General features: G+C 35.7%; 1 protein-coding gene across 1 annotated transcript in view; it reads right to left on the reverse strand.

Moving 5' to 3' along the window:
• Positions 1–12255, reverse strand: part of SETD7 (SET domain containing 7, histone lysine methyltransferase) — a 68699-nt gene that overhangs the window by 14003 nt on the left and 42441 nt on the right. The window contains exons 5-7 of the mRNA XM_074274484.1: positions 3552–3633; positions 2078–2195; positions 940–1097 (exon numbers count right to left, since the gene is read on the reverse strand). Of these exons, the coding sequence (XP_074130585.1) occupies positions 940–1097; positions 2078–2195; positions 3552–3633 (358 nt within the window). The remainder of the gene's footprint in view (positions 1–939; positions 1098–2077; positions 2196–3551; positions 3634–12255) is intronic.

Consider the following 12255-nt stretch of genomic DNA (forward strand, 5'->3'; position numbering starts at 1 on the left):
CAAGAGAACATGGTAAGGAACAAAGTTCTGAGTTCTTTCCATGGAACTGCAGACCAGAGCTAAAAGATACCTTAAAGATTAACTAGTTCAACCCTCTCATTTTGTAGATTAGGGAAAGTGAGATCTGTAGAGACTTGCCCAGAAGTCCTCACACAGGTAGGAAGTGGCAGAGCTGAGGATCAAACCCCAGTCCCTCTAACTCCAAAGCCAGCTTTCTTTCCAATGTAGCATCTCACATTTTGATTATCTCTATTACTTTTCTTTCCTTTTTTTTTTTTTTTTTTTTTTTTTTTTTTTTTTTTTTTTTTTTTTTTTTACAAGGCAATTGGAGTTAAGTGACTTGTCCAGGTCACACAGTTAGAAAGTGTTAAGTGTCTGAGGTAGAATTTGAACTTGGTCCTCCTAATTTATTCATACTATGCCATCTAGCTGTCCCCCATCCCTATAACTTTCTAAAATAATTTATCATGCCATCATTTCCATCCAATATCTCAAGGACAGAGAATTTGATTTCTGACTATTTGCTCTCTATCATTTTAACCAGCTAGTACCTCATCTGGGCCAGAAAATTGGCTTATTATGCAAAAATGGTCATAAGGTAAAGCTGAGAGACCTGAATGTTCTTGTCTAGTCAAATTCTCTCCTTATAGGTGGGGACTATAGGATTTTTAAGCTGCAAAAGACATTAAAAATTATCTAGTTCATGATCCCCCCACACCTATCCCCACCCATCAGTAGATGAGAAAACAGAGGTTGAGAACTATAAATGGCATCAAAGCCACACAGGGATAAGAGTCAGGATTCAAACTTACTCCAGATCAAGTCTTTGAGCCCAGGCTGCCTGACAGTTTGTGCTCTGCTACTGCATGTGTCCCTTTCACAGCAAGATCTTTCAAGTCAAGAGGATGAGCTTCTCCCCAGCCATGAGCTTGTACTTACACGTCATAGATGCAGTTAGGAGTAAAGGAGTGATTAGCCTTGTGTCCCAGCGAGGCACAGTACTTGGATGTGTGGTTGTAGGGCTCAGGCACATCGATTACTGTTTCATCATCAAGAGAGAGTGTGTTTCCATTAAGGTCCCAGTCTCTGTCATCCACCTTTTATAAAAACAATATCATTACTTCTCTTCTAAGAAGTATAAAGGGTTTTTACATGGACTAACTCATGCCCTTACAACTTTGGGTTTTTTTTGAGATAACTAGAATTTACTTGTCCTAAGTCACACAGCTGGTAAATATTAAGTGTCGAGTGTCAGTTTCGAACTCAGGACCTTCTGGTTTCAGAACCAGTGAGCTATCTACTGCATCTATCTGGTCCTATCCTTAGTATTTTGTAGTCGATGAAGTGATGGGGCAGCTACCCCTGCACCCTCTCATTCCCAAGGGTCATATCAACAGAGCCATAACTAGGCCAGGGTGATCAGCACTTTGCCCAAGAACTTTGAATTTAGAGAATGATATTTATATTGCTGTAATATGTAAAAACAAGTGAATTTAGTAGCCGGTCAGCAAAATAATTCCCAATAAGAAGTTAGCAGTGACCACTTTAAGATATCCATGTCTAGGGCTGTGGGGTTTCTATCTTCTTCCCACTGGTCCTTATGAATTAAAAGGTCTGAAGCCTCCCATTCCTTTTCAATTACCTGTGTCTGCCCAAGTGTTAGAATTCCTATTTACTTTTTAATGGACACAGCTTAAAGGGAAAAATAGCAGCTACCCTTAAAATCTCTTTGGATGCTTCATATAAATCATTTCACAATCTTAATGTTGAATTGGGGATTTTCAAGTCAACTTAAGTAAGAGGAAGAAAAAGGGATAGGTTTTTGATTGGTTCTTGGTCTAGATCCTTAATTTTGGGCCTGGGCTTACTTTTTGACACATTCCTATATTTATAAAAGAGACAAGAGTAGGGAAAATGGGAAATGGAGATTCAAGTCGATCTTCTTTCTCCAAAAAGCCAATCAACTTTTTTTCTTTCTTTCTAAGGGCTGTCACTGTTGAGATGGAAGACCAGAGAATTTATGATAATTCCCAATGATCCTCATCAGCAGATTTTTCTCTTCTCCAATGACACTTACTTCTTGGTGTGTAATTCGGATGCCATTATAAAATGATATAACTGTGTTGGGTTCCACAGCTACTTTAGAAAACAGTCCTTCTCCAGCATTGGGAATGTGTGATTCAGCAACATAAACCCTAAAGAAAAACAAGACAAAAGGTAGAAATGAGACTTCAGGTAGGTAAGTCTAAAGCTCTCTAAAGCACAATGATTTCCTCTTTCTTCTGGGAACATGATGTCTGCTTGTGCTAGGGCTAAGAAAGGGTCTGTGACCTGAAGAAACATCTTACTCTCCCCTGGCTCAGAGAAGCAATGAACAACTAAGGTGGAATATTATACTTTTGTCAGACTTGGGAGATGGGCTGAATTCTTGCTCTTTGCTAGAAGGAAAGGTCCTAGTAGGGAACAAATCAAGATATTTGGAAGTGATAGTGATACCAAAAGAAAATTGTTTTAAAATATCAAAAAACAAAGCAAACAAAAACATTAAAGGGAAACTAGGTGAATAGGGCTCTGGAGCTGGAATCAGGGAGACTTAGTGGGTTGAAATCCAGATTCATATACTTACTAGCTATGTGACTCTGGACAAGTCACTTAACTCTGCTTGCCTCAGTTTCTTCATCTGTCAAATGAGCTGGAGAAGGAAATGGCAAACCTCTCTGGTATCTTTGCCAAGAAAACCCCAAATTGGGTTCTACTATGAATAAAATTAAAGCCTAACTAAAATTTTTTTGTTTGGCATTTAGAAAAAGTGTAAGATGGATTTCTTTTGAAAAAGAAGAGATTACTTTTTGAAAGGTCTTACAATACTGTGTTGTAGTTTTTATGTTTTTTTCTTTTTAAAATGGTGGTTTTTATTTTGTAAATTTTTCATTAGTTCAATAAAGCTACTTTCCCCTCCATACTTCCCAAGGGAAACCTTTTCAGAAGTTCACAAAAGTGTTATCTTAGCTTGTTAATGCTTTTAAAAAGGGTCATCTTAATTGGGAATGAAACTTTTAAATGACAACATGAAAGAGAGAGCTAATAAAGCTACATTTGGTAAATTATACATATTTTAAAAGGTTGAGAGAGGAAACATTATAACCTCTATTGATTATCTTCAATTAATTTTCTCTCTTGTTTTTTTAAATTCTCATAATTTTTTTTAACCTGATTTCCCCATTAACTAGTAGCTTCTTGAGGGCAGGGGCTAATTTTTGCTTTTCTTTGTATCCTCAGAGCTTAACTCAGTGCTTAGCACATAGAAAGTGCTTAATAAATGCTTATTATACATTTTCCACACAATAATAAAATCAAGTCACATAACTTCTTTACGCTTCAGTTTCTTTGTACATAAAATGAGGTTAATAATACTTACATAGTTACCTCTCAGAATTGTTATGAGGTCTAAATGAGATATCAGAGGTGAAACACTTGGACACTTAAGTTGTGTAAAGGGGAGGGAGCTATGATGACAATTATTGTTAAATGAATAAGTAAATTTAACCCACCTCTCTGACTCATAAGGATCAGGAAGAAGGGGATTTGTAGAAATGCAGGATGGAGTTGACTTATCAAAATGGTAGACAGAACCTAAAAAATAAAACCCAGGCAATTAAATTAGCATTCAGTAATTTAAAATATTCATCTCACTCTCTAACTGTAACAACAAATAGTAAGGTGTTCCAAAGAAAATTATATAAAATTATGCCCTAATATAGAAAAAATCCTACAATAGAAAAAACAAACATAAGACATTTAGAGATTTTATAGGATATTCATTCATTCTCTTTGGTTCCTTATGATCACAGATTATAGATTTAGTAGTGGATGAAACCTCAGAGTTCATCTATTCCAGCCCCTTCACATAATAAATGAGGGGAATGAGACCCAGAGATTTCAAGTGATTGACTGACCTAAAGTCACACAGGTGGTTAGGGACTAAGCCAGAATTGGAACACAAGTCCTACAGACCAAAGCTTCTTAAACTGTGGATTGCCCCATATGGAGTCATATAACTAAATTTTATGGTGTGAAATGATGATTTGTTATCAGTAAATGTTGATTTGTATACCTATTTTATATTAACTTGTATTTATTTTATTTTATATTTATTATATATTTACACACAAAAATATAATACAATATGACATTTACTTTATATGTATGTATATTTATATATGTATATTTTATGTTCATTTAATTTATATTTATTATATTATATTTTAATATAATATATAATGTTTACTTTATATAATATTTCTATATGTATATTTTAGATATGTTTATCAATTTTATTATACACCTATATACGGGGGTCATGTAAAAATTTCTCAAGCAAAAAAGGGCTATAAGTAGAAAAAGTTTAAGAAACCCTGCTCTACACTCCAATTCAAGAATTTTTTTCAGTATACCATATTATCATGTCCTAAAAATCTTAGAGTAGTTTCAAGCTATTAAATAAGCTTTCTGCTAATATCCATTTAATTTATGTTGCTTAGCAGAATACACATTTTTAACAAAGGTTCAATTACCCAGAAGTAGACAACTAAATAGGGAGCCACAGGCAACTTCTTCTCTGCCTAATTTAAAACTGCATTAAGACTTTGGGGACAAAAGGCAGAGCCAAGATGGTAAAATATAGATTGGGACCCAGTTGAACTCTCCCAGCTTTCCCCTTCAAGCAACTTTAAAAATAATGTCTCAAACAAAATTTTGGAGTAGCAGAGCCAAAAAAAAGGGCAGAGGGAGACACTTATCCAGCCTAAGATAACTTAGGAGGTCCACAGGAGAGAACCATAATACTGAGTAGGTCCGGGTCCAGGTCAAAGAAGCAGTCCCAGCAGTGGGTCCTAGAGAAGGCTGCAATAGCAACATCAATTTCAGCAGCTCTCAGCCCAGAGACACTAAGGGACAACTGGTCAGAAAGAGACTACAGGAGACCATTTGCTGGCACAGTGTGCAGCTGGCACTGATAAACAGTTCTGGGTCAAAGTTTCAGGCTACAGGGCATCACAGGAAAGCAGAGGTCCTGGCCAGAGGAATGTTAGTTTTTTGTGACTGCAAGCATCAGGGACTCTTCCTGGGGAAAGAACAGAGTACAGACTAGAAAGCAATGATCATACCACCTTGAAAGCAGCAAAAACTTGCAGAACTAGCTCAGAAAAGAGCAGCACAAAAAATCCTGAAGCTGAGGACAATGCCTTCCTACCTCCAGGTGAGCAGAGACAAGAAATAGGCTGGGAACATGAGCTAACAACAACAACAGGACTTGACCATTAAAAGTTACTATTACCACAGTGGCAGAGAGGACCAAGATATAAACCTAGAAAAAAACAATGCAAAAACAAATACAAGTCTCAAAGAAAAATGCTAATTGGACCCAGAGCCAGTAAGAATTCCAGGATATTTGAAAGATAGAGGGAACAATGGGAAAAGAAAAGAGAGTAATGCAAGAAAATTATAAAAAAAGAATTAATAGCTTGATAAAAGAGGTACCAAAAATATTGAAAGAAATATCTCTTAAAAACAGAATTGGCCCAATGGTAAAAGAGGCACAAAGATTCTTTGAAGAAAGAACTCCTTAAAAAGCAGAGTTGGTCAAATGAAAAAAGAGGTACAAAATCTCTCTGAAAAGATAATTCAGGATTATTGGATTACCTGAGAGCTGCAATCAGAAAAAGAGCTTATATATGATATTTCAAGAAATAATCAAGAAAGCTGCTCTAATATCTTAGATTCAAAGGGTAAAATAAAAATGAAAAGAATTTACTGATCACCTCCTAAAAGAGATCTCAAAGTGAAAACTTCCAAAAATACTATAGGCAAATTCCTTAGTTCCCAGATTGGGGAGAATACATTTCAAGGAGCCAGAAAGAATCAACTCAAATGTTATTAAGCCATAATCAGGATCACACAAGATTTGTTGGTTTCCATGCAAAAAGAGTAGAAGGATTAGAATATAATATTACAAAATAAAAGAGTTAGTATTACAATCAAGAATAATCTGCTCAGCAAAACTAAGTATTTATAATATTTGTACTTATTATATATTTATAGTATAAATACTTTGAGCCTTTTTTCCCCCCTGAGGCTGGGATTAAGTGACTTGCCCAGGGTCACACAGCTAAGTATAAATACTTTGAAGAGGAAATGGACATTTAATGAAATAGAGGATTTTCAAGCATTCCTAATGAAAAGACCATGACTGAATAGAAAATCTGACATTTAAAAAAAGACTCAAGAGAAGCATAAAAAGGTAAACATGAAAGAATAATCACAAGGGACTCTATAAAATTAAACTGTTTACATTTCTATACAAGAAAATAACACATGTAACTTCTAAGAACTTTATCATCTTAGGGTACTTTAGAAAAGCAACTTTACTAGACAAAGGATATGGATACGAGCCAATAATGTTGGAATGATTTCTTTAAAAAATGAAGAAGTGAGAAAGATTAACTGTGTAAAGGGGGGAAAAAAGAAAGGTAGCTGAGAAAGTCTTCCCACATAAAAAAGGTATACAAGGAAATGCTTTTACAGTAAAGAAGAAAATGGAGGGTGGCAGGCCATACTTGAATCTCACTCTCATCAGTTCAAAGAAGGAAAAATGTACAGGCACATTCAGGGGTATAGAAATCTATTTTGCCCAATAGGTAAAATAGGAGAGGAAAGGGATAAGAGACATGGGAATTAGAAGATAAAAAGGGGAAAGGCAGATTAAGGGAAGCAGTGGTCAGAAGTAAGCAGGTTAAAAAGTGAGAGCGAAAAATGAATAAAATAGGATGGAGGGAATTGCAGAGTTAGTGATCATTACTGAGAATGTGAGTGGGATGAGCTTAACCCATAGAACAGAAACAGATAGCAGAATAGATTGGAAACTAGAATCCAACAATATGTTCTGCCAAGAGACATACTTGGGACAGAAAGGCACACACAAAGTTGAAATAAAGGCCTGCAACAGAGCCTGTTATGCTTCAGTGGAAATGAAGAGTAAGTGGTAGCAATCATGATCTCAGAAAAAGCTAAAGTAAAAATAGACCTAGTTGTAAGAGATAACCAGGGAAACTATATTTTGCTAAAAGGTATCATATAGCGAGTTCTTTCTGGCAAAGGTCTCATTTCTCAAATATATATGGAACTGAGCAAAATTTATTAAAATAATAAATTAATAATTAATGGTAAATTAATACTAAATATTCAAAGGATATGAGCAGGCAGTTTTCAGAAGAAATCAAAATTGCTTTTAGTCATATTTTTAAAATGCTCTAAATCACTATTGATTAGAGAAAGGCACATTAGAGAAAGGTTAAAAAACAACTCTGAGGTACCTCCTCACACCTGTCAGAAATGAGAAATGTTGGAGGAGATGAAGGGAAAATAGCCAGATTAATAAACTATTGGTGAAATAATTAATTAATCTAGCATTCTGGATAATAATTTGCAACTATGCCAAAAGGGTTATAAAACTATTCAAACCCTTTGATCCAGCAATACCCCCTAGGTATTTCAAAGAGATAAAGAAAAAGAAAAGAAAAGGACCTATTATACAAAAAATATTTATAGTAGCTCTTTTGTGGTAGCAAAGGATTGGAAATTGAGGTCTCATCAATTGGGGAATGGTTGAACAAGATGGGACAGATGATTGTGATGGAATACTATTGTGCTATAAGAAAATAGAAGAGATGTGGTTTCAGGGGGGAAAAAGGCAGGATATAGACTGAGGCAAAATGAAGGGAAAAGAATCAGGAGATCATTGTGCACAGTAATAGCAACATTGTAATGATCATCAACTAGGAGAGAGACTTGGCTACTATGATCATTAATCCAAAACAATTCCAAAGAACTCATAATGAAAAAAATGCTATCCACCTCCAGAAAGATAATGGATGAACTCTGATTGAAAATTGAAGTATACTTTTTCTTGCCTTATTAATTTTTTGGTAATATGGCTAGTACATGTTTTGCATGACTTTACATGTATAATTGATATAATAATGTTTATCTTCTCAGTGGGTAGGGAAGGGATGGGAAGGAGGGAGAGAATATGGCATTAAAAATTGAAAAAAAATTTAAAAAATAAATAATTTTTTTACAAGTAAAAAAATCCCACTATGGATACTGTATATTGCTGCCATTCAATTACTATATCTCTGTCTTCTGTCATCGCCTTTGAATTTTCTTTATTCAAATTATAGAAATCTATAAATCTATTTTATCAAAAAGTTTTTAGTGATGCAATTTTTAACTATCTCTGGACCAGATGGTAGCAAACAATCATTCTCAAACTTTCAGTTCACATACCACACATTACAGATAAAAGAGCTCTAGAGAATTCACCCTGACAAGTATTCCCTTTGTCATAAGCAACTATAATGAGAACTCCCACCCTCACTTGAATTAGTTGAGAGGAATGGTGCTATTTTTGGTAAGATGTGAATAAGCCGACCTCTTGTTGCTCCTGAATGCTGTAGAGTGTCAAAGATCTGATTTCACCAGGTGGTTACCCCCAGCACCCACGCTTGTCACAGCACATCCTCACTTTAGAAGGCTATTTTTTGGAGGACTTATGACTTATGCTGAACAACATTCTGATGAGCCTTATTAAAAGTTAATTATTAACTTGTAGTAGAAACAGAAATGGGGGAGTTTGTCACATAACAATTCAAACTACAATAATCATAGATTCATAGATAGGTTATTATTAATCATTGATTACAGAATCATTAAGTAGGAAGTGAATTTAGAAGTTGTTAACTACAACTACATCAGTTTATAGAGGAGGAAATTGAGGTCCAGGGTATTTAAGTGACTTTTCAGTGTCATACAGGCAATAAGTGTTAGAGAAGCTGAGAATTAAATCTTTCTTCTTCTTCTTCTTCTTCTTCTTCTTCTTCTTCTTCTTCTTCTTCTTCTTCTTCTTCTTCTTCTTCTTCTTCTTCTTCTTCTTCTTCTTCTTCTTCTTCTTCTTCTTCTTTCTTTTTCTTCTTCTTCTTCTTCTTCTTCTTCTTCTTCTTTCTTTTTCTTCTTCTTCTTCTTCTTCTTCTTCTTCTTCTTCTTCTTCTTCTTCTTCTTTTCTCTTTATTTTTCTTCTTTTTCTCCTTTTTCTTCTTTTTTCTCCTTCTTCTTGTCTTTCCCTTCTTCCCTCTCTCCCTTCCTCTCTCTTTTTCTCTTTCCCCCTTCTGCCTCTCCCTCCCTTCTTCTCTCTCATTGTCTCTCTTCTCTCTTCTTTCTCTGTTCTCCCTTTTCTCTTCCTCCCTCCTTATCTCTTTCTTTTTCTTTCTCTTCTCTCTCTGACTCTGTCTTTCTCTATCTTTGTCTGTCTCTGTCTCTTTTTCTCTTATCTTTCTGTATCTCTCTGTGCCTCTATTTTTCTCTCTCCCCATCTACCTGTCTCTCTCCTCTCTCTGTCTCTCTTTCCCTCCTCTCTCTTTCTATTCACAAAACTAATTCTTCTATAGTGTTTTCAAACAATAACAATGTCACTGTCACCACCTAATACTATAGATATTGTTGTTGCATCATTCATTCATGTCTGACTCTTCATGAACCCATAGACCCTTCTATCCTCCACTAGCTTCTAAAGTCCATGCAAACTTATTCTCATTGCTTCTATAACACTTTCTACTATCTACCTCATCCTCTGCCATCCCTTTCTTTTTTTGTTTTCAGTTTTTCTCAACATCAGGGTATGTGGTACAGAAATGGTGAGGGGTCACCATTTAATAAAAAAGCTGGAGAGATCTCTAGAGTAAAGCAAAGTTTATTGTACATTCTCGAGAGAAGGGCGTCCAGCACACAATCCAAGAGAGGAAGCGCCTCCTGTGGGCAGGACAGCACCTTTAATCCCTAAAGCAAATACCCCCTCCCACCACTGACCCTCATCCTCATTGGCTGAGAGTCTTACATTCTAAACTGGAGATCTACCCACGAAATTGAACTTGACCAATAAGTCACAGTTGCCCATCTTTGACTGAAATAGGGAGGAAATTGTGTCATAGGAGGAGAGCAGGAAAGGGACTCAATTATGCCCTTGAATCAATGCTCAAAGTCCTTCAGGCCTACTCAAACTCTGAAGTAGATGAAGCCTTACTCAATTTTCACAACTGTCTTGAAAGATCTCACCTCATCTCATTCAAGGGTCTTTTTCAATAAATCCTGTCTTTTCATTATATGGCCAAAGTATTTCAGCTTTAGCTTCAGTATTTGCCTTCTAGTAAATAACCTAAATTTATTTAGCTACTAACTGATTTGATATTTTTGCTGTCCAAGGGACTCATGCCCATTTTATAGAGGAAGATCCCAAGGCTTAGAGAAGAAATTGAGGTTCCAGGTTACTCAAGTGGTAAGTATTTCCAGTACAGTTCAAACTTGGTCTTTGTGACTTCTAATCTAGCTCTTTTTAACTCCAGCATCTGCCTCCAGAATTTGAAGGAACCATAATTAAAGTTATATGATACAATGCTTTCATTTTATAGATGAGAAAAACTGAGTTTGGGGTAGTAATAGCAGAGCTGGGATTTGGACCCAGTTCCAATAAATCCAGTTCCCTTTTCACTCTATCACAAACAGAAGGAGTCAGATAGAATACCCTTTTCCAGAAAACACTTTGAAAACCATTGTTCTTGGGAGACCTACTGAATGAAACAGTCTTTGCCAATAAAGCGCTTATCCATTCAAGGTAAATTAGCTTTTTCAGGACCCTGGGATGTCTCTGAATATCCCACTGGTGCTTAACTCATTTTCCAATTAGGCAGGATATGGACCTAATTCCAAAATCAAAAGCCAGAAAACAATCCATTAAAAGCCCATCATTCAGGGAAAAAATAACCACCAGCTCCAGCTAAACAGATTAATTCCCTGTGAGACTTCTGTTTTCTTGTGAGCAAACTCCCATACTTTTTCCCTGGAGGTTTCCTTCTCCCTTACCTTCATTAAAACTTTCCTTCTTTCTCTTCATTGTAATTCTCCAATGGAGCAAGCTATTTTTCCCACTTCCTCTGAATATGAAAGGTTAGAACAATCCTATTCTGCACTCCATTCCTCAATGCTACTTCAAGAGAAATGTTCTGACACCATCACCTAGTCACTGCACCATCACCTGTGTAGACCATTTTCTTCCTAGCTTCAACTATTAATCAGCATTTTGTCATACTTATCTTTTTGTTTTCCTCAATGACTTTAGCATCTAGTTCAAATATCCTTCTTCATCCTTCCCAATATCAGGGCCTTAGAGTTCCCTATTTTTTATCTCTACTCAAAATGCCTATCAGCATGGCCATATTAAGGACCTCATTATCATAAATTCCACATCCAATATTTTAAATGTTAAGTTTCACTTCTTTGATCACAGTCTTGTCTAATTTCTTCATACTTTGCTTTTATATTCACTTTTAATCTTTCAAATGTTCCAAATTTTTCCAAATTCTATGCCCACTTATAGCTTCAAAATCAACAACTCACTTAGAATTTATTTATTCCAATTCTGTGTAAGATACTGGGTTAAGTGCTGAGGATATAAAGAAAAAACTAAAAGTCTTTGTCTTAAAGGAGTTTGCATCTTACTGGGTAGAAACAACATGTATACATATAAATATGATGATTTGAGGAAGAGAGAACCCTGGCAACTAAGAAGATTAGTCTTTCTTATATATAATGTCTTTATCAGAGTCTTTTTGACATTTGGTCAGTCCAGGTTATCCATTCCTAGGTTTAGATAATCCTCATCATCTGCCCTCATTGCTCACATTTTAAAGCTACTTAGCATTGCTGGAGAAAGTCGAGACAATTCTGGATGGGTCCCCTACAAATACTCATAGCTCAGCTGTTTATTTCCCAATGCCCTGAACTTCTTTCATCTCTCTTTTGTGAACTACCTATCACATTTCTTGCAGCAGTTGTTCTGGACATTTTCTGTTCTCCTCAGACCTCTCAAGCCCATGCCTTCATTGTACAAATTCCCTTGCTTCTTACTCACTAAGATGATGATCAAGACCATCTAATATAAACTCCCTCAACCCAATTTATTCTCCACCTCATAATTTTTCTCTTTAACTATCTCCTGAGTTAAATGAAGAAGGGTGTCTTATCCTTTTAAAGGCTTGCTTGTATCTTTAGTAAGAAATTACATGAGCTAAGAGGTGGAAATCTCTGCATGTTTGATGAGAAAAAACTGGTTAATAAAGACTGAAATAGAGATAATTAGAGTTATGGAGA

Source organism: Sminthopsis crassicaudata, chromosome 6 (assembly GCF_048593235.1).
Source record: "Sminthopsis crassicaudata isolate SCR6 chromosome 6, ASM4859323v1, whole genome shotgun sequence".
Classification (NCBI taxonomy): domain Eukaryota; kingdom Metazoa; phylum Chordata; class Mammalia; order Dasyuromorphia; family Dasyuridae; genus Sminthopsis; species Sminthopsis crassicaudata.